This window comes from Electrophorus electricus, chromosome 4 (genome assembly GCF_041902795.1).
Source record: "Electrophorus electricus isolate QZ-2024a chromosome 4, ASM4190279v1, whole genome shotgun sequence".
In the NCBI taxonomy this organism is placed as follows: Eukaryota; Metazoa; Chordata; class Actinopteri; order Gymnotiformes; family Gymnotidae; genus Electrophorus; species Electrophorus electricus.
The window spans coordinates 5472501-5495320 of record NC_137500.1 but is presented as its reverse complement, the minus strand read 5'-3'; the positions used below and the strand labels follow the sequence as shown (position 1 = coordinate 5495320).

Genomic DNA, 22820 nt, shown 5'->3' with positions numbered 1-22820 from the left:
GATTGTCTTTTATTGAGGCTACAATTTGCTCGCTCTCTACTGATGGGCAAGTTAGGCCTTAAAGTCGCCATCGTATCATAACAGTTGTAATCTGAGATTAAAAATGCCTCTTACTAAATGGCCTTAAATCTTATAAATGCCTGTAAACATTGTATGAAGTATCTGAAAAGAAAGCACTAGAGGGCGCTTGAGAATACTATAGCGTATACTCAATTTAAAATTTTTAAGGACATTTTTCACTTAAATTCCAAATATTTGGAAATACAGTACAAATGTGCAGGTTTCCAATATTTTTGAAATATATTTTTATTAGATATGCACGTTTATCTTGTTTAGAGTGCTGTACTAAAACGCTTTTTTGACAACATGAAAATATTAAAAGAAGCTAAGAATAAAATTAATAAACTAATGCAACACGAAAAGACAAAGAAGAGAAAAAGAAAGTGTCATATGATTCAGAGAACATTAACAGCCTAATTGGACATAAACTCCCAAAATGTTTTGCTGCCCCCCCCCCCCCCCCCCCCCCAAATATTTTATAATCTCCACAGGTTCTTGAAACGCATTTATTACTAGTTTTAAATATCATAAAATAGTTCATTTTAAGTTTAAGATATCTTTCCTACCCTATCAGTATGCTTACTATACAAGTGTTGCTATAGTCAGCAGTAAAGTGACAATGAGCTTTGCATTAAAGATATGGTTTATCCAAACGGTCCCCTCTTGATCTCTTAGTGGTCACCAGGAACTTTGATGTAATACTAGAAAGGAAAGACTTATTTGTCCTTCTTCTGACCATTGGTGGTGTTCCCTGAAACAAGACACCCTCCCCCCCACTTGCTGAAAGAATTTTAAAGCAGGGCATTCCTTCTGATCACCTCAGTGTGGTGAGCATGACAAAGACTTAAGGTGTTCAGTTGATTGTTTTAAAAAGTGTTAAAAAAAACCCAAACTTTTAACTAAGGCCGTATTATGTGTTCTCAGTGGAGTTCTTGCTAAAGCTTATAAGTTACAATTTTTTTCATTTGATTATACACAAAATTCCACAATGAAGAGAATAATGAATTAAAGTCAGACTGTGGTCTCACCCATTCTTTCCAGCCCCCACACTTCAGCTGGCCTCATCTACTCATTGTCCCCGTCCCACTCATGCTTTCTAACCCAATGGGTTTGTCTGCTGGTTTACAAACTGCCCCTGTGCAAATGGAGGCTATGAATCATCATATTGCTTTTCGTAGTGAGAGGACACTTCTGGCCAGCTGTGATGTCTCAGCTCTGGATGTCCCTCTCCCCATGGGTGTGACATCACCACAATGGCCCCCAAGCCAGTGAAGCAATTTACAAGTGCAAGTGATGCAGCCCAAACTGATTTTTGACTCATACCTTACTCATTTCGCATTGCGCTGGTTATGACACAGTGGGAGTTATCCACTCCCAGGGCTAAGCCTGACTCTCAGAGTTCCATGATATCTGCCCTTAAAGGGCTGGGTTCCCTCTTTTCCTAGAGGCAGAAAGTTGCCTGACTAAAAAGCACGGGCAGGTCCATAACTTTACTGGGCACCTTCAGAAAAAGTTCCGCTGACTCAGCTCAACTGCACAAGACATAATGTCATTGTTTCACGTTCAAGATATTTTTGAGCATGTCCTGTGTTGTCGTGATGGTCTCCTTCTCATGGTGCTATAGACAGGGAGAGGTGATCTCTGAACCTGAGTGAACAGGTGGTGTCACTTCACCTTGCCACTCCTAAAAACAACGCTCTTTCATACCCAAATGTTTGACTCATATTTCTCTGTCTCTTTTTCTGTGACTGCTAATTAAAATAAACACGTGTGTGTCCTCCAGGGCGTTGCCTGTGCTAGATGTATAACTTGGTCATGTTCAGAATCTTTGCTGTCAAATCAGGTAATTTTCAGAAGGAGACTCAACACAGAGACTCTGAGGAACACTTTAACTGGAACACTCTAAGGAACACTTTAAACCTTATCTTTTGAAAGACAACACTGTCTTCATGGTGAGTAAATTTGTCTAAAGTTTTACTTTTTGTTGTTAGTTTTTAGAATAATTTTAATATGTGTCCAACAGAACCACTGCAAATGTGCATTATAGAATTCTAAAGATATTTACAACATAGATAATTCTAGAATATTTAGTTACTCATTTGTACTCAGTGAACTGCAAACTGTATTCAGTGGGCTGCAAAATAAATTCAAATGATCTACATAGGGGACTCTTAGACTAAGGATGCAATATTATTAAAATTTCAGATAATGAAAGAGAAGCAGAACCTATTGCAATCCTTCGGTCTTCTAAACCATTTTTAAAATATAAATGTCCCTACTTCATTATGATCACTATTATCTGAGTTGCTTGGATTTGCAATGTCACAAATAATAAATTGATAAATAAAGGTCTGACTAGCTATTGTTTAGTTACTGTGTGTGCTGCAGGCATGTGTTCTGGATTATTTGGATACAGACACAAAACCACCATTTACTGTCACTCCTGTTGCTATAACCAAGAGCACCAAGATGTGTAAACAGCACCTGCTCTCTATCTATCCTTCACCTGCTCACTATCTATCTATCTATCTATCTATCTATCTATCTATCTATCTATCTATCTATCTATCTATCTATCTATCTATCTATCTATCTATCTATCTATCTTCTCTCAATATAGATTGATTGCAAAGACTGTTTAAAAATAAGAAAAAGTAAAAGTATGCTCCTTAAACAAAAAAGAACCAGCAAGATAAGAACTACACGCACTTGGTAGTTTCAAAGACCCTTTAACTTGTGAAATATCTGCAAACAAGGGTCAGTTATTCTCATTATTTATTTATTTTTGCAATAACATTTAGACAAGGTTCAGTTTCCATTGTTCAGCCAAATTCAGTTGGGCATCTAGAGTCAACATTTGTAACAAACAGGAAACGTGCACATGTGAAAGCAGTGACACAGTGAATGCCATCACTTCTACAGCTTAATAGAAATGCATTGACTACAATTAAATGAATGTTTATTTTTTATTATGAAGATGTCGGGTAGTCAACAGTGTTCATATCTGGTAGCATGCTATTTGTCTATTTACTTATCGGCACAGACAGAAACACGCCTTTTTGCCTTTAATAAGATCACCTGAACTAGGTGACTCAGCCCAAGACTCCACCCTTCATCGTGTGTACCTGCGAAACAGACTCCCAAGTCCCTGCTATCGTTTAGCAGAAAATTGGCCGCAACCATTATCGTTGGTTTCGCTGCCACCGATCGTTCTGTTCAGGTTCAAATTTGTTGTCTCTTCGCAATGAGTGTGACTTCTGAGAACGTCTTTATGTCGGCTTTGCAGCCCAACTCGGCTGTCACCACTTACGCAGTTCCGACCGAACTCCATCTGGGACATGCGGGATCCCTTTCGGCCGACTCGGCAAGAGCTAAGCGGGTTCAGCAACAGGTGGCTTTGAGACTCGCGGAGAAATCTACGCTCCCGCGACAGAATGGCTCAACGTCTCAGTACGCAACTTCAGGTGTGTCACGGGTTATCTGTCTTTTCCATAACCTTTCCTTCTGCAACATTGGTTTATGTAATTGCTAGTCGCAAATGCCAGTGGCCCTAGGTGATTTTGAGCAGTCTATGGGCCAGATAACTTGATCTTTTAATAATACTTTTAACACCACTCTCAATCCGTTCTCTTCTTAGAGTAATCAACTAGTAGTCTGCATGGGTGTTTGTGTTGATGAATTCTGTTAACATTGCTAACCAAATGAAGTATGTTGTATTGTATTATTTCGTAAGCTGTTTAGTATATTCAGAGAGTGAATGTCTTCATTCATGTTAAATAAATAATCAGTGTACCCTAATACATGAATATTCTGTGAATTGTGCGTGGTGGTTTAGATATGAAATGGCCATGATAAAATTGGGTGGTACCAAAGTGATCCTTCCAGTTAACTGATATACAACATTTTGATTAATGTTTTATCTATCTATCTATCTATCTATCTATCTATCTATCTATCTATCTATCTATCTATCTGTCTATCTGTCTGTCTGTCTGTCTTGGGATTATCGGGCATTGGGGGTATAGTGTACTGACTTTTACAGTACAGAAACAGAAAAGCCTTATTACAGTTTCAATGATATCCTGTATTACTGGCCTTTATCTAATTTGAAACTGTGTAGGAACACTGCCTCCAACGGTAATCCACTAAGAATGTCTAAATGTAATCTAAAGAATGTAATGTAATTGAAACCTGTACATAATTTGTATAAATCGTGCTCCGATCCATATCTACACAAGTCAAGGTGTTGGCCCTTCTCACTAATAAATATTTAAGAAAGAACTCCTTACATACACACACACACACACACACACACACACACACACACACACACACACACACACGCTACACACAGTGTGATAATGTTAAATACACTGAAACAGGTGGAGCTGGTCTGTTCTTTAGTCTTAGGTAATTTTTTTAAAGTAGTGAGTGTGAGAAAGCAAGAGTGGGGAAGTGAGTGAAAGCTCTCTTACCATGTGATTGTGTTACGGGTCTTTGTTACCTCTCAGAGCACCCAGTTCACACAAAAGCATCTGCAGTTTGAGAAAAAGTGCTTAGCAAAGCACAATAGCCAAATGTCCATTACAATTTTTCAATCACCTGTAATGAAAATATGATTTCTTCTGCACATTATCTGTGTAGAATGAATGCACAGTAGACATCTCCCTTAAAAATTTCATTCTATTTTCATATCAAAGTTTGAATACAAAATATCACTATGTTACTAAATGTTGCAACAGTCTTTCATTAGCAACAAAGTTATAAGACCGCGCCCACTAAACAATACAATAAAGGTTTGCCATACTCTGTGGAGATCTTTAGAATTATCTTGTCCACTGTGTGGCTAGTACACTGTGAATGGCACAGTTTTTTTTATGAAAGGCCACTATTCTGGGGTTAACCCTCTCATCTTAGCCGCTATGTAAGGTTACATTTACGTTACATTTACGTTTACATTTTATGGCATTTAGCTGATGATTTTTATCCAATGTGACTTACAATTATAACTGAGTACAACTTGAGCAATTGAGGTTTAAGGGTTTCGCTCAGGGGCCCAACAGCCCAGCAACCTTCTCATTACTAGTCAAGTACCTGAGCCACTGAGCTACCACTGCCCTGTTACTTTCGGGCTTTGTGAATTCAATCTTGACAAGTCAGAACAGCCTCACATTTCTGGGCCCATAGCCAGCATCTAGAAGCACATGCCCTATATGGGAAGTGTTCCTGCGTGTGTAAAAGATGGGACAGTCCCACACAGTTGACATACTGAGCCTATGATTCAGAAAAGACACAACTGGTTCGCCAAAGAATTAGTCATTTGGTTGGGTTTTTCGGGTCAAAATTTAAAACATGATTATTTTTGTAAAAATAATGTAACCAGAAATGTCTACCATAACAAGAAATAACTACTAAATTGCATAAAAAAAGTGTTTTTGCAAAAGTCTCTTCTCTAATATGCTTTGCTTTAAAAGATATGGAATGGAATAGTAGGGTGGGGCAGCAAATGAGACTTTATATACGTGTGTGTGTGTGTGTTGGGGTGGGGATAGAAGGAGTGGCTCACAGCTATCAGACCGGTTTTCTGCCCCTCTCCCCCAGCTGCTCTCTGTCATTCTTTTATTCACAACCCCACCTATGCCTCACCCTATGGAAAAAACATTTTCACATGGAGTAAATGATTACGTGGTCTGAGAATGTGAATTTCATTGATCCTTCACATCATAACTATTGCTAGTCCATATGAGATTCTGTGTTAACAAGTGAAACTAACCTCCATTAAGTTGTACCCCATCTGAACTTAAGTAGAATCAAATGCCAGCCATTTGTTTGTGCTGGATTTCTTTTGAGATTTCAGGATAAGGCTATGGCTGGGAGTGACAAGTCTGAGTGGAGTAAATGCCATTTAACTCAAAACCAAGCCAAAACAGATTAGTGTTATTTGTTTGTACTCTGTACTGATTTGTTCTGTACAATAGTGTTTGATAGTTTAATAATAATGTGTTGTTTGTCACATTTATGACATTTGCGACAGAGTAGTGAGAAAGTAATAAGTAGTTCTTGCTCACACATGCAAGACATGCTACACATACAGAGTTAACAGCACTGACAGCTTTACAAAGCAGTAAAGTCTAGTACTTGCAGTCAGGCCATGAACTGTCTATGCATGCTATACAAAAAAAAAACAAAACATTATCTTTCTTCCTGACAGAACAAAATTGTGATTATAGTTGTTTTTTGATTGATTTAAAACAATTTTGGGCTGAGGAGATGTTATTTAATCTTTAAATGTTCTTCTAAAAGCTTGACCCAGTAGCCTCCAGGGAGAATGGTCTACATAATGTAGCAGTTGTGCAAACAGTAGCATATTGTTATTGGAAATAGTAGGAATCTAAACTGCTACTTAGTCTTAATTTCACCAAAATCACTTGTATGTACATAAGCCATTCAAGTTATGGCGCTTTACGTGTAAAAACCTGTAGTAGCTTCGGGGAAGAATACTTGAACAGGACTGATTTAGTGGGCAGAGAAACTGCCAGCAGGGTGCATTCAGTTACCAAAGCAGTGAGCCTTGCTGATTTCACGATCATGTCAAGTGCTTGTTTGTCACTGGCAAAGTGATCCTCACATTGGGTCAGACCCACTATTCCAATCAAAGTAATTCTGTGTGACTTTTTTCTCAACTTGACACAACTGTGTAGTATCCATGTAGTAATAATTTTCATTTTTAAAAATCTAGTATTTATGGCTAATACAATAACTGAATTTCTTGCAGATTATGGAGGGTCCTCAACAATGACAAAGTATCAGACCTACAACCCCAGCTTTACCTCAAAGTCCTATATCAACTCCACCACCAGACCTTTGATGGTGAGAATGATACTGTTTTATCTCATTAAATTACGTGTCATATTTTGTGTTTACCTCATGTTTGTTTTACCTCTGATTAATATTTATACATTTGTACTGATAAAAATGTAAATGAGAATATTTTTCAAAGATAAGCAAGCAAATTGTGTGAGTGGGGGGGGGGGTGGTCTGTGTAGACCTCATTGAACCCCTATGATGGGCTGGCAGGAGCACAGGAATGATAGTTTGTTGTCTGAGTGTGAAATTTCTCAAGTCCTTCACATCTCTAAGCAAACAGACATGCTCCTTGTTTGTGACTCCTAGTTTGATCACTAACTTGCTGACCAAGTCTGTGATCAGTTTAATGTGACTTAATGGGTCTCTTGATAAATTGGCCCATGTCTGAGGGTACTGACTCACTTGCCTTGGCCAGGCCCAGCGTGCGTCTCAGCAATCCAGTGGCTACTCCGCTGGCTATTCATCTCGCTCCGCTATGGACTTCACCCCCAGAGCACAGATGAGCAGAGGAGCTACTGCAGGCATGATGTACAACCACGAAGAAATGACTGGCATGGGTGGCATTAGTGGAATGACTGGCATGAGTGGAATGGGCGGCGGTTACCAAAGCAACCAATCTCACCAGCACCACATCACCGCCATGAGGTCCACCACAAGTCGCCCTGGCCCGGACCTGGATTCTGCCTCCATGCGCTCCTTACGCATGCAGTCCATGCCTCAACAGCCCATGAGCATGGCGCCGTGGATGATGCAGGATGGCAGTGAGGGGAGCCTTGTGTCAGATCAGGACGCAGCCGTTATGCGGCAGGAAGCGGCCGCCAGCATGAGCAATGGCTACAGTTACACCTGTCCGCGCCCAGCTGCCTACTCCAGCAGCAACAACTTCAGCGGCGGCACCAGCCTCGTCCAGACGTCCATGACGCTACCAGCCATGAGACGCACACTCAGCTCCACGCTGTCCCGCGGTGGCAGCGCTGGGGTAAATGTGGACGAGGAGACCTATGTTCGCCAGAGCTACAAGGGCCCATCACAGCGTACCATCAACCGGATCACGCAGAGGCAGGTGCGCAACTCCATGTCAGGAGGCACCATCCAGGGAGGTGGTGGAGGAGGGGGCTACATGGTGACTGGGGGCTTCTCCCAGGGCAGTATGGGGATGGGGAGGCTGTCCCGGGCCGCCTCTATGAGAAGTATGATGAGTGTTGGCAAAGGGAAGGATGTGTTCGACGGCCAAGATCTCACGGGCAGCATGGGCAACCTGACCGGGTGAGGAAAAACACACACACAAGTACAGACACACAAACATGCACACACATATACTGTCAGACACATGCATTTGCATAAACAAGGTGATATTTTTATTTTACACATGATAGGTAAATTGATTCCAACTAAACAAAGACCATGTTAAAAGAATCAGTCTGCAAACGAGAAGAACAAATATACCAGTGTGATATACAAATAACACACAAATAATAATAAATAATAAATCAATAAGTAATAAATCAAGTTATATATATGAATAAAGTCCTAGTAAGTGCTACTGGCAAAATGCTGTTAAACTTGTATACTACCAAATAACAAGAGTTTTGAACTGCAAATCCCAGCACTAAACTTTAGTCATTTTTAAGCATTGGGCATTGCAAGCAAAAAAATTTAGGATCTCCAGCTGATAACTGTTTGAGTGTTTCACTTTAAATGTAACTAGCTTGTCAAAGACAATTGGCCTCCTAGTTTATTTGAGTGTTCTTCAGTTGTATTAATTGTTATACTAGTTGTATAACTAATGATGTAAATACATACCTACAAAAATAACAATTTAGAGACGTTACAAAGATATTTTTAAGTTACATACTTAATGATATAGTAACTCCCATTTATAAAACAAACACAAAAAACAACAATAAAAACTGTTCCTAAAAATTACTGTACCAAAGTAAGGTTAACTTGTGCTTTGAAACACTATTAATAAATAACTAGATCCTAGATATGCAACGTCCTTTCTACACTTAAATTATTTTTTTATTGTTGAGTTTTAAAGGGTTTAGTTAAAAACTAGTGAAAAGCAATCTTAACAGTCTCAGAATAGTTTTAACAGTTCTGCTCAAATATAATTTCCCTAAATTCTTCATGAGGGTATGTAATGCCTTTCATTACATACATATAGTCTTCGGTTTGGTGAAATTTGCACAAAAATATTTGTCTCTGATAATACTGTATGATATTCGAAACACTATACTTTCAGTGCATGGATACTGACAAAAAGGCAACTACAAAAGGAAGGAGCTGTCATAGTACATTTTTAACTTGTCAAACTGGTTACTGCTTTGGCCACGCCTTTTATAGAACCACTTTCACTCAACTAGCAGTGGAATGTTGGAGCATTTGCATGTTTTTTTATGTTGCCCAACAGTGTGTGTATATATTTGTGTGTGTGTGTGTGTGTGTGTGTGTGTGAAAAGTGAAGATTAAGACTGTACAGTAAGACACACCCAAACCAGTTAATCCAACTTATTTGACACACCCTGAGAAAAACACTCTTACCACTGAACAAGCCACACACACACACACACACACACACACACAAACACACTATCACAAAAATAAAAGTGATTAAAGAATTAAAGACAGATATTCAGTCTCCTCTGTGCTTTTGAGCATTAGTTACAGATTACAGTAAAACATGAAGTCTATTAACAAATCAGTTCTCCCAGTACGTTACTTTTAACAGTTTTTACATTTTTTTTACAGACATTCACACTTATCAAGTCCATAAATATCATCCCTAACTTAAACAAGACAAAACATAAAATGTCTCTGGGCTGTGACTGTTTTTATTAGATTGTATTGACCTCATTTCTCATGCTGTGTTACACAGACTTCAGAGTCTGGACATGCCAACTGCTTTGTCCTATCTGGCATCATCTGAAGAAGATCTCCAGGTTCTGGGGGCTGCCTACATCCAGCATGAGTGCTACAGCCACAATGAGGCTAAGAAAGAGGTAAGAACAGGCAGTATGTTAACAGCAGCATCATCATTTGGTAAGGCTCCATGTTCCACAGGGTAGCATCACATGTTAGCATTTGTAACGCAAATGCTTTGGCTGAATCTCTTCCTCCCATTCACTCCGTCTGTCTCTCTTTCTTTATTTCCGGTCTGCATGTGTCCTTCAGGTGAAACACATGAATGGCATAGGCCCTCTGGTCAACTTGTTTACCAGCATCAATCCAGAGGTGCAGCGCTACGCCACTGGTGCAGCCAGAAACCTCATCTATGAGAACATGGAGAACAAAGTGGCCCTCATTGAGGCTGGAGGGATCCCCAAGATGGTGGAGGCCCTCCAGGGATCCGATGATGAGCTGCACAAGAACATCACAGGTAAGCGCCATCACTCAACCTTCAAGCTCACTGACCACGGCAGTCACCAGCTACGTCACAATATATCAATGAACTACAATATCAGAGATTTGCAATTAAATATACAATATTTATTTTAACATGTGACAGACATGTTGGGACACAGTACATTTGAATTTGGAATTTGGGATCTCAGTTCGGATGAGTAAACCGGACATAAAACAAGCAGAACTATGCATGTCTGTAGGTAGCTGGTGTTGGTCTCTGTTTGCAAACTGGCACTTTTATCACACAAATAGCCTTGAGCCAGGCTAGCAATCCATGAACTACACAACTACCAGTTTACACAACTACCACTTGTGGGTGTGGTGAGGTAGATATACTGATAACAGTTTTAAAATTATAAAATCTTACATAATACAAAATGTGTTTTTATAACTGCAATCCACAAAGAATTGGTGCACAGTTAAGATGCAAAGTCCAATCTGCAAAGCTGTAACTACTTTAATTTTTATGCATGTATAGAGTAGCTGGATGCTTTCAGGTTTCAGTGCATCCCCATTGATATTTTAACACATGACTTAAGATAGGCACTAAGATAAGTTTAGATAAGATTAATGACTAAGAGACCATTTTATAAACAGCATATAATGCAAGAAATGCAAAAGTCTCTCAAGTGTGAAAATCTTCCCAGGCAAAATGTGCAAAAAGGGAAAAGTGTGTGTGTGCGTGTGTGTGTGTGTGCGTGTGTGTGTGTGCGTGTGTGTGTGTGCGTGTGTGTGTGTGCGTGTGTGCGTGTGCGTGTGTGCGTGTGCGTGTGTGCGTGTGCGCGTGTGCGCGTGTGCGTGCGTGTGTGTGCGTGCGTGTGAATGTGTGTGTATGTGCATTTGTTTGTGTGTGTGTGCCTGACGTGTGTGGTTGTGTGCGGGTGTTCACTGGGGCGTTGGCTGAGCTGTCTAAGCAGAAGAAGAAGACTGTTCACCGGTGTTGTCTGGACTTGCATGCTTGACTCATAAGAACCCATGAATCATGCTCTTGTTAGATCTAGGCATTGTGAGAGCAAGATGCATGATTGGGTATGATCAAAGATTGGTAAAATATTTCCCATTCCACTTACATATCATGGCTTTGTGTGATCTGAGTGTACAAATACTGGAATTATGAATAAGATGTTTTAATTGCACTGGTGACTGGTTTTCCATGAATTGCGCTTCCATTTTCCTTTCTATTTGGCGTAAGCATTAAGGCCCAGTATCTTAAGTGGGAGGGAGTGGGGACACACACACACACACACACACACACACACACACACAGTGTTTATGTTACTCTTCTCTGGAAAGTCAATCCAAAGAGGCTGATCAGATCCAGTTTTCCCAAAAGCATAGAAACACAAAGATCAACATCAGATGTAAGATCAAGTATCACATTAACACTTTGTCTCTCATTTAAGATAATCTTAAAAGATAATCTACATGCTCTGCCTCTCATCCCGCCATCCCCCACACACATAATCCTATAAAATAATCTAAACACTCCAACATTTTTGGGAAACAGGCTGCAGGTTGATAAGATAATTAGAAAATTGTCAATAATGGGATCACATTTAGTAGTATCCTAATTGAATAGATTAAAGATTAAGAACAGTTAATTATCAGTAATCTAAGTCAGCCTTATTTGTTTTAATTATATGATAATTAAACAAATATCTTTCAGAAAGGCCTCTGTTTTATTTACCAAAGTATGTTCATAAAATTGTAACTGACTTTTATCCTTATTAAGAAAGAGTACAGTATGGCTTTTATTCTTCTTCATGCAGACGCCTGGCTTTGTTTTTGTTGACACATACGAGCTGGTTCAAAGTGGATCAAAGTAGTAACACTATTACATTTTCTTTTAATTTGCTATGTTCTCCCCATCATCTCTGCAGGAATTCTGTGGAATCTCTCCTCTAAGGACAACCTGAAGGAGAAATTGGCAAGGGAGACTCTTCCTAGGCTCACCGAACAGGTGCTGATCCCTCTCTCTGGCACTGGAGAAAGAGAAATTATCGACCACAGCCCCTCCGAGGCAGATATTTTCTTCAACACCACTGGCTGCCTCAGGTGCTTTCACACACCCAAATAAGCAACATTGCAAATATATCTTATCCTTGACAATCCAGTAGGGCTATGAAATGTATTATATAGCCTGTCCAAGATTGGCCAATGCATTATTCTCACTGTGTCTAGTTTCCTCCTCTGTCTTTGTTCTCTTAAATGTTTTTTATGTACATAGCTAATTATAATAATGTACCAGTATGTACACATGCATGCACATATGTGCGTGCGCGCACACACACGCACACACACACAAGTCTCAGTGACTTTCTCATCCTATCCCTATCCCTGCAGGAACCTAAGTTCAGTAAATGAGAAAACACGTGAGCAGATGAGGGAGACGAATGGCCTGGTGAAGGCCTTGGTGGGCTACATTGACAATTGTCTGCAGGACAGCAGAGTAGAGGAGAAGGTCAGCTCTTCACTCTTGTCATCTGTACTTATTTGGTCCTGTTTGTCATGTCCATATCTGTTCCCACAAGCAAATCAAATGTTATACTACAGTTGGAAAGCATGTACTTCCGTGTAGGTATGTTTTTTTTTCCATAAAACACAATACTTAAAATATTGATGTGGTCCATTTACTTGTTTTATTTACCAGTATATATATAATTTGATAACTGCATAGTTTCTCCATTTTATCAATTAAGAGGAAGTATGTTGAATAGCAGATTTTCAGTGGGGAAACTCACCTCGATAATGATGTGTGTAGTCATGCCTGTACTTGAATCACAGAATTTTGCAGTTGTCCATCCCTGAAGTTGTATGAGTTAAATAAGTGTTAAATGGGACTCTTTCTGTGGAAGGGAGTGGAGAATGCTATGTGTGTGCTGAGGAACCTGTCCTATCAGCTGTACTCTGAGATCCCCCCCTCAGTCCAGATGCGCTTGGAGGGCCCCAATCGTGCTCAGGCCTCCTCTCGAGGAGATGCTATTGGATGCTTCACTCCTCAGAGCAAGAAAGCCAAAGATGTAAGTGCCATGTTCATTTACCCTGCTAGAGTAGTTCATACAATTCTATCAACACTGGTACTTTTCATCTTCATTTTGTGCAATAGCAATTGGTGGCAGGTCCTCAGCTATATTCTGGTACATATACATTTGGGCACTATTATCCTTCCTGACCGACAGGCTCAGCATCAGGACCTGTCTACATTCACTGAGGTGGCTCGAGAGCCTACAGGCATTGAGTGGCTATGGCACCCCAAGGTGGTAGGGCTGTATAACCGCATTCTGCAGCGTTGTGAGACCAACAGCACCACCCGAGAGGCTGCCGCTGGAGCCCTGCAGAACATTACAGCTGGAGACAAGCGGGTAAGACGTACAGCACCCTCCTGGACTACAGCCTGGAGATAGGAGGCTTGTTGGATTTTAGCATGTAAGTGCATTTGTGAAGGCTTAGTCAAACCCTTCCCATTTTATACCCACAGTGGGCCGCCATCCTGAGTCGCGTTGCCTTAGAACAGGAGCGCATGTTGCCCGTTATTCTAGATCATCTCAGGGCAAGCAACGATCTGGAAATGCGTTCTCTCACTGGATTCCTCAGGAACCTGTCCCGTCATGCCAAGGACAAGAACGACATGGGTAATTCCGGCTTCCCTGTTTAGACTCCACTTAGACTCCACACAACAAAATGAACATATATGAGGAGCACCGTTATTCAGTGTATTGCACTCATTCAAAGGCACTGTTCTCTGTCCATCCTGAATCAGCCACAAAAGTGGTGAGCAACTTGGTGGCCAAACTGCCAAGCGATGGCCTTCAGAAGGAGCCCTCCAGCGATGTAGTTGTAAACATTTGTGGTGCCCTCAACAACCTCGTAACCAGTAGTGAGCTGGCAGCACGTGACATCACCTACTTTGATGGACTGCCCAAGCTGGTGGGGATCAAGACTTCTCATGATAGCAGGTAAGAGCCCCTGATATTCTTTTCACTGTCATTTAAGGCATATTCATTTTCTAATGAATTTATTCTTTTTATTCTCAGTTCTATAAAAATAAAGGCTGCCAAGGCCGCATCGACGGTCCTCAACAACATGTTCCAGTATAAGAAACTACACAAAGAATACAAAAAGGTAATATGAACTCTAATAAATAATTTCTTATGCCCACAAATACAACCTGGAATGGATCTCAGGCATTTTTAAATTTTGCATTACATTGGATTGCATTGATACTTTTATGCCAGTCTCAAGCAGCAATGAAAACACATTGAAAACCCAAATTGCTTTAATTGCTTAATAATTGCTTAAACTCTGTCATGGCTGGTCTTCAGAGCTAGAGCTAAGTAAATGTGTGTTATGGTGGGTGGAGATTCATAGAGTTGTACACAGAACTTAGTGGCTGAACCATAAACTAGTCTGCCATAGGGAAATCATTTGAAAAGTAAGATGGCGAAGAGCAACTGTCAATTCAAAAAGATCCTCCCTCAGATATTCTGCATGAACATGTTTGGAACTCTGTCTGGGATTACTCTACATCATTTTCTCCACCCTTCCCTGCAGTCATTTTCCAGCTTCAAAAAAGACATACACACATGCACACAATATGTAAAAGGGTAAATATGCACATGCACACGCACTTGCACTTGCACATCCACACACACACACACACACACACACACACACAGGGCGTTCTTGAGTTTTATTCTGCTGCAGCCTGTGAAGGCCCCCCCCCAGGCATGTCAGGTGACTTCCTCATGAGCGTGTTCAAGCACACCACAGTATGCCTCCATTTCACAAACCTGCCTTTGGCAGCATGAAGAAAAAAACATCCTGAATACTAAAACTGAAACAACTGAAATGTTTTCAGAGGTAATAACTCTCTGTGGGATCACTTTTATGTGAATTTACTGTGCACAGTCATGTATATGATGAAAGATGAAAGAATGTTTGCATGGCTTCCATTTTGTTTCGTGCTTGCATTTGTACATTCTGTTTATCACCAATCACACAGACCATCAGAATAATCACATCTTGTACTTCGTACCTCAAGTACAGCTCAGCTCGAAATACTGTGCTTCAGGTCTCATGGAAGACAAGCATCGAGACTATTTTCTGTCCTGGCTCCAAGATGGTGGAATAACCTCCCAATTGCTGTCTGGACAGCAGAGTCCCTTTCAGTCTTTAAATGCAGACTGAAGACCCATCTATTCATGGAATATTTAAATGACCACTGACCCTGCTCCTATATTGACTGACTAGATTAGTACTTATTGTAGGGTATTGTTTATTACACTAATGTTGTTTAACAAACTCTAGCACTTATTGTTTATTGCACTTATCATTGTCTAAGATAGACCTTATGCATTTTGTACTTCTAGGCATCAGCAGTGATCCCTGTATTTCTACAGTATTCTAGATCATTGGTATATTGGACACTAATCTGTACTGGCTAGGATGCATTCTATGAGTAAATGACAAAGCACTTTTGTAAGTCGCTCTGGATAAGAGCGTCTGCTAAATGCCATAAATGTAAATGTCTTACAATGCCTCAGGAGTCTGTAATTGCATTGTCTCTTACTGTATTGACGTTTGCTCATATGTCCTTTTTTTGTTCTGTGTTTTACAGAAAGGATTCCAGAGACAGGACTTCATCGACATTAACATCTAAAACAGGAACTGTGTGGATGTGCATGCATGTTTGCTATCCTGTAAATATGGGTTAGGGTTATGAAAGAAGAAACCCTGAAGGTGAATCCAGTGGCTGGCTTTTTCCATGGCTCCTCTCTGTGACTTTTTTCAATGTTAACCATTTGGCCAGCTCAACACTTACAGCCCCAGAATACAAAAACAGCACTAGTCAAAACGTACAATCAAACAAACCACTTGATTTTGATATTGGACTTTATTGATGGAGGATGCACCTTAACCAAGTCTGCTTGAGTTCAGCTTTTCGTAGTCTTCAGGGATTTTTGCACAGTACTGATGGCCACTCGCAGGCTATACTTCACTGGTCTGTTACTCTGCTATATGTATTTTCTTTAATAATATAAAGATAATATTATCTGGCAGTCTTGGGTGTAATTCGATTCTATATTTTTGAATTGTAAAGTCATGCCAAGATTTTTTTGTTCTTGAACATGAGTGGTGCCTGGGCAAGAGTGTTGTAGGATTTACTAGTAAAAGCAATGTGAGCAGCAAGACGTAGTATGTGGTTTCTACTGCTCACAGATCAAAGGATATAACAAATAAGTGTTTGGATGTATGCAGAATGAAATTGCATTCCATATTTCTTCATGACATACTGTACTATATCCTATTCCTTAATTAATATAAATTTATCTATTACCTAGTCTGCAAAGATTAACAGCAAAAAGTACCTCAGAATTTATCAGAGCTCAAACTCTAATGTGGTACAAATTCATCAGTTCATTTGAATGTCTTGTAAATGTTGTCCATAGTATCAGTTACTTCTACGCTATTAGGTTAAAAGTTTTTGTTTTTTTTATTAGTTGCTTGAAGAATCTATTATTTGATTTGTGAAAATATGCCTTTCTTTGTGGGTATTTCATACATTTCTGGGCAAAACTAGTGAAAGGAAGTCAAAGGAAAAATAACTTGCCAAAGAAAGGGTTAATATGTAACATTTTAACAATTTGTAAGAAAACTGTTTTAATGTGTGACATTTTAAAGAAAGTAATAGAGCCTATTACATAACTGTAAAATGGCACAATGAATTTGGTAAGTTGCCCAGAGCTTTAGCAAAGTATTTTTATTTACAGATTGTTGCTCATTGCTTACAATGAATGCTTGATTGACACTGACTAGCTGGTGTTGGTGTATATATTTAACCTGATGTACATTAAATTGCTGTATACATTTTTTATAACGCTTTTTGTCAATCTTATGACTATAATTTTAAAAACATTTTGTATATTACTTTTAATCTTCACATAATTCTGGAAAATTGTACAGCATTTTACCAGGTTCCTTTTAGCAAAATATTGTTACCACCTGTTCAATTAGATATTATCCCTGCCCTGTCTGCTTCATGTTTCAGTATAAAACAGATTAAGTTTCATTAGATGCTATGTTAAAGGCAAAATAAATAAAGGGAAATTGCAACTGAATTTTGGCATAATTTATTTAAAAGAAAAGCAACATGTGCAATTAGGGAGTGGCTGAACTATCTGTTCAAAAAGCCCAATGATCCCTTATTTTCCCTGCTTCCTTCCCTCCTTCCAAAACCTCCCCTTCACCGTGTGGCATGAGCCATGAGTCTCACAACACAGCGCTTTGCACATACTTCCTCCCTGTTCAGACATGAACAACCAGCATGATCTCCTTTCCCCCAAACACCTCGGTCCTCTATAAGAACAGAGAATGTATATGGTGTGGTTTGTAAAAGCAGACAATTTATTAGTGCTTTTTAGGTGTTGCAATAAGTTTAATGCTCATGGCGCCTGTGTTACCCCACCTATGATCTGAGGCTGACACGTCTATGCCTAAATTATAGGATACATATTCTCATACACACACAGGCACGTGCACGTCAGAAAACAATTGTCGCGTTTATCTTCTGGGGCCTTGTCCAATGTCATAATTCTTAAATGAAGGGTAATGATTTATTAACTTTTCATACAAAACAATCCTGTTTTACATGTTGTCAACTGTGCAAATGTATATGACACAATATTCAAATTTGGCAATGCCTTCAGTTACATAAGAAATTACATCTTGATAATGGATGAAACACTTAAACTCTACTGCTCTCTGCAGGTAAAAAAGGAATTGCACATGTGCTGTACCTTATGTAAGCGAGAAGTTTGAGTTAAAGAACTAGGTTAGACATACTTGTAAAATGTAGCCTAACCATATCATATAAACATATTAGCCAACTTGAGACACATAAACATGAGACAACCTTACAAGACATATGGCTATTGAAATGTTAAAACCACATTTTATTGAATTCATACAAATATATAGGGCTTGATTTGAGGGGGATGCTAGGTAATGCCAGCCTCTAATGTTAAAAAAAAATCTTCTAAATCCCTGTTTCTTCGGTTTTGTTATATGATATCAGGTAAGATGTCTATTAGCACTATTCTACTTCTACCTATAAATGAATTCCTCAAATTTTGACTGCGGCAAAAATGTTAACCTGTTTTGAGAGCAAACAGCAGGTGGTGATCTGACGACTTTCCTCCCCTGTACAGTGGAGTATTTGGTTCACCAGATGCAGCCGCCGTAGTTCTGATTAAAACAGACACAAGATACATTATTTAACCCACGCCACCCACTCAGGGAAAACATCGAAATTGTCATTATTTTTTGAGAATTTTATCACAACAAATATATATAACAATAACTAGGCATGAAATGTTACATAGTGCACTTACTTCCAGAAAATCTGTACAGGACTGCTGAAGACAAAGTGCAGCAAGTACAAGTATAGAGGTATATGACATATAGCAATACAAAAACTTAATTCTTTCATTAAGTAGAAGTATTTTAATATATAATTATATATATGGGAACATATTCACAGTTTCAGAGATGGATGGTGTATGATATACTTAATAGCCATTATCAATAACAATTTGTGCTCCAAAAGTCTTCCTGTTTAAAATGTAAACGAAGACTGACTAATGAAATGGTTGAGGGTTTCTGCTATCAGGAGAATTTCATGACAGATAGAACAGGAGTGTGCACATGTGGATTATACGTCATCCTCAGTTACAAGACAGTAAAAGTCAGTGCGGGCAGCATAACTCCTGGAGCCCAGGTCAGACACATCAATCTCTGGAGCTCTGGCTTCTGAAACTGGATCGGGAGTTTCAGGGAGGACCGGAGCTCGAGAAGCCATGACCTTATGGATGGGTAACCGTATGCCTACAGGAAAGAATGCCACAGCCATGTTATATTAGATTAATATAATTGATATGTTAGGTTATATTAAAATGTACACCCACCAAGAAAGAAAACATGTCATGGAAAGAAATCAGAGGTCCTTTAATGTCTAAAATGCTTACTCTTATACTAACTCAGGCCTAATGCTAAGTGTCATGGAGGCATGGGACCATAATAAAATAAAAGTATTCAAGATGGTATTGAAAGCGCTTTTTAAAAATGAGTTAATCATGGGCAGCAGATCCCAGCATGAGCACTCCTACCCAGATCTCCAGCAGGGTCTGGGTCTGGTCTGCAGTCCAGATAGTCAGGCTGTAGGGTGAGCATGGGGTCTTTGTCATTTTGGAGCAGTGTCTGGGGGTCTCCAGCAGACTCACTGTGGAACGTCACCTTTCGGGGCATGGCCAAGGCCAGCTCCTTCCAAAACCTGGACGATGGTGTCTGAGGGGCAGAGAGTGCGTGTGTGTGATTCTGAGGAAGGGGGACAGACCTGGAGCACTCTCAGGACGCTGATGAGCTTTACTTATTAGGATCTTATTATCTCGTGCTACTCCTCTCATGTGTGTTCTGTGTGTGAAGGCTCACCATGGAATGCGCACCCCAGATGAGAGCGGTAATTCGTGCCTGGTGTTCCCGGAGCTGCTTGGCGACGTCCAGATTCACATGCTTCTGCTGAGACTGGAAGATGATGAAAATGGGCTTCCGTGACAGCTCCAGCAGATGAAATAACCCCTGTCTAAAAACACAGCAAGTCCCCTCTGGATGTACAGTCAGCTCAACAAAAAAAAAATCAAAGAGAATTCTCACATTAAACAATAAATACCACATTTTCTTTGGACAGGTAAACAGAACTGTCATGGAACGCTCCTACCCCTACGAGCCACGAGGTACGGCCCGCCGCATGCAGGGGATTCACGTGTGTTTTGTAACCACGCCCCCCAGGATTGCACACATCCGTGTGGGGTTGTATGTTTGTCTGTCTATTTAAACCCCTGTCAGTGTGCGCACCGGTGTTGGTCACTGTCGCTATGTGTGTGTTCAATTAGATCTTTATAGCTGTAATGTTAGTTTGTATAGTCCTGTGTTAAAGTGTATGTGTTCTCCATTTAATGTTAATTGTATTGTCATGTTCATTGTAAATGTTGTATGTGAATGCCACCTTTGTCTTACATGTTTAATGTTAATAAATGTTCTGCACTGTCGAGGAAGTCTGTAAGTCCTGCGCCACGCCCTGTGGTATTCTGGCCAGAAACGTTACAAGAACGCTCATGTGGGAACTAGAAATTATTTTACGTCACATATTTCCAATGCCTACATGTTTGCTTTCTGTCCTTATGGACTTATAAATTGTCCTGCCAACAGGCCTCCAGTTTCACCTGAAGTTAGTAGTGCACCACTCCTGCTCCAGGTAGGACTGGGACAGCACCACAATGAGCCGCCGACAGCGACTAATGTTCATCAGTAACTCTGCAGATGGCTCTGAGGACACAAGTCACACACTGATTTTCAAAAGCTGAGCACTATGATAAAGTATACAAACAATTTAATGAGAAAGAGATACAGCCTTGAAATCTTCCTACAGAAATGTTACAGAATAAAAAAATACAATAAAGAATAATAAACATAAAACTGTTAAAAGCCAAATAAGTATGATTTTCCATTAAATATACTACATATTTCAGTATTATGTACAGGACTGCAGCAGTGTGTCCAATAACAAAACTAATTAAAAAACAACAAAAATATACAAAAACTATTTATTTAATCTTTCAATTAAGCACATTGACATGCCTGGATATGTAATGAACACACCACCATAAGAGCATGAGATATGTACCTGCTCCAGGGAGAATGTTTGTGCCATTAAGAAATAATTTATGCCCACATTTGTTCTCCAAATGAGGTTTCAGGATAAAATTGACAAACTTCCGGTCATTCTCATTTTCTATGTATGAGATATAGGCATCATACATTTTGCCATCTGAGTGAAAACAAACATGAAGTTTAAAACACTGAAGTAATCATTGAGAGCTTTAAGACTTTGTGTAGCTGCTACTTATATTTTACAACTTTTAAAAAATTATATTACTGGCTTTACAAAATACATCTCATTACATTCTTACCGCTCATTTCATAGTCTCCATATAGGTTTTTATACCAGAGTTTGAAATTGAGGTGACATTTGGAATAAATTAAAGCAACCAGGACCAACACCAGGAATAAGACCACTGATGCAACTACTGGCCCTATGTGACTTGGAAAGTCTGGATAAAGGAAAAAAAAAACATTCAAAAAACAGCAACAGTATATCCTACAATTTATGATATGCTTATATAGTCATTAGCAGATGAAAGGAGCTTCACAATATAGTCATCTATCAGAGTCACAGCAATGTCACAATGTATGATGACTGATAATCTTGATCTGTCTGTGTGTTCCACAGAATGACGAGACCCAGAAAAATAATGAGTGCTGATAATACAGTCTACTTTGCCCACAGTAATGAACATGAACAGATAGGTTTTACCTCTGCTCTGGAGGCTGAAGGTAACTGTTCTGTTCCACACTTCACAACAGTAGACCCCAAAATGGGCCTGTTCCTCCAGGTCCACAGTCAGAACGCTGCTCACAATCATTTGCCTTTCACTAGCAAACCTGGAAGCATGCAGTCATATTACATCATCTGATCATGGACAAGCTGCAACCTGACGTTAACTCCATTACACCAGCACATTAAATTTCAGTCATGTACATGCAATGCATTTTTTTTATTTTGACAAATTCTTTAGGATATATGTCTGTTTTGAATCATTTGAATCAACAGTATTTACACGAGCATTTACTATATATTAAAAACCTCTTGCTAGCACCTGGCTTTGGTCAAAACCAGGTCACTTATAAAAGAGGCCAATAAAGTTTCATGCAGCATACGCTAGATACTGAACTCTAGTAGATTGCTTTACCTTTGTAATTAACTATAACCCACCACTCCATCAACCTATTACTTTCTTAATATATACAACTGATTGAAAATGGACTGATAGTTTATTGGAAAACTATACAGAAAGGATAATAAACTGGCAACACAGTGTATTTCTGGGCATTTTATTACAAGTGACACTCACCAATGAGAGGTGCTGTGGGTGAAGGGTCTGTAGTTGCTGAGAATCTGTCCATCTTTACTCCACTGCACACTGACCTCACCAGCAGGCTCACTCCTGTTGTAGGCCAGCAAGGCCGTGCAATTCAGCTCAACACTGGAGCCAAGGTCCCCCCACACTTCTGTCCCAGTCCCTCTGGACTCAATCTGTGGCACACCACTACAAACTGGCTCTGGAGTTAAGAACAGGACCACTTTAATTCAGAAGAAAAAAGATATTTTTCATTTACACATTGTAGTTTTATTATTTTTGATTTTTTTACATGCTTTGAAATGACAGCATCTAGTTAAGAGAGAAAAACTAAACCCTGAATATCTGGATATGAGAAGTTGCTGGTTGGGAGAAAATTTTTCCCCACATCAAATATGACTGTAAAATAAAACCACATGAATGCCTCTAACAGAGGAATCTTATGTGAATTATCAG

General features: G+C 39.6%; 2 protein-coding genes across 3 annotated transcripts in view; one reads left to right on the top strand and one right to left on the bottom strand.

The window, feature by feature from the left end:
- The first annotated feature begins 1853 nt into the window (after positions 1–1853).
- Positions 1854–17450, top strand: pkp3a (plakophilin 3a). 2 transcript variants are annotated; one of them, XM_081711952.1, is made up of 14 exons: positions 1854–2012; positions 3347–3524; positions 6836–6930; positions 7343–8193; positions 9806–9929; positions 10102–10306; positions 12213–12387; positions 12676–12793; positions 13188–13352; positions 13512–13694; positions 13811–13964; positions 14093–14288; positions 14367–14454; positions 15950–17450. In XM_081711952.1, exons 1-14 carry the CDS (start codon positions 2010–2012, stop codon positions 15989–15991), a joined length of 2577 nt encoding a protein of 858 aa, XP_081568078.1. In that variant the 5' UTR covers positions 1854–2009; the 3' UTR covers positions 15992–17450. The 2 variants fall into 2 exon arrangements, with proteins under 2 accessions (XP_081568078.1, XP_026858963.2); XM_027003162.3 differs by lacking the exon at positions 1854–2012 and having other exon boundaries at positions 3194–3524.
- A 1379-nt stretch (positions 17451–18829) lies between these two features.
- The window catches only part of sigirr (single immunoglobulin and toll-interleukin 1 receptor (TIR) domain), an 8118-nt gene continuing 4127 nt past the window's right edge, over positions 18830–22820 (bottom strand). Inside the window, exons 2-9 of the mRNA XM_027003274.3 lie at positions 22359–22566; positions 21761–21888; positions 21357–21497; positions 21071–21214; positions 20610–20712; positions 19819–19969; positions 19497–19674; positions 18830–19215 (exon numbers count right to left, since the gene is read on the bottom strand). Coding sequence (XP_026859075.1) covers positions 19043–19215; positions 19497–19674; positions 19819–19969; positions 20610–20712; positions 21071–21214; positions 21357–21497; positions 21761–21888; positions 22359–22566 — 1226 coding nt within the window. The 3' untranslated portion in view covers positions 18830–19042. The remainder of the gene's footprint in view (positions 19216–19496; positions 19675–19818; positions 19970–20609; positions 20713–21070; positions 21215–21356; positions 21498–21760; positions 21889–22358; positions 22567–22820) is intronic.

What these genes read in the sequence shown, in the direction of transcription:
- pkp3a (XM_027003162.3), top strand. Translation starts at nt 3,305, where the DNA reads ATGAGTGTGACTTCTGAGAACGTCTTTATGTCGGCTTTGCAGCCCAAC. An exon ending in ACAATGAGGCTAAGAAAGAG is followed by an intron (nt 9,930 to 10,101) that starts GTAAGAACAGGC and finishes TGTGTCCTTCAG; the next exon opens with GTGAAACACATGAATGGCAT. An exon ending in CAAGGACAAGAACGACATGG is followed by an intron (nt 13,965 to 14,092) that starts GTAATTCCGGCT and finishes ATCCTGAATCAG; the next exon opens with CCACAAAAGTGGTGAGCAAC.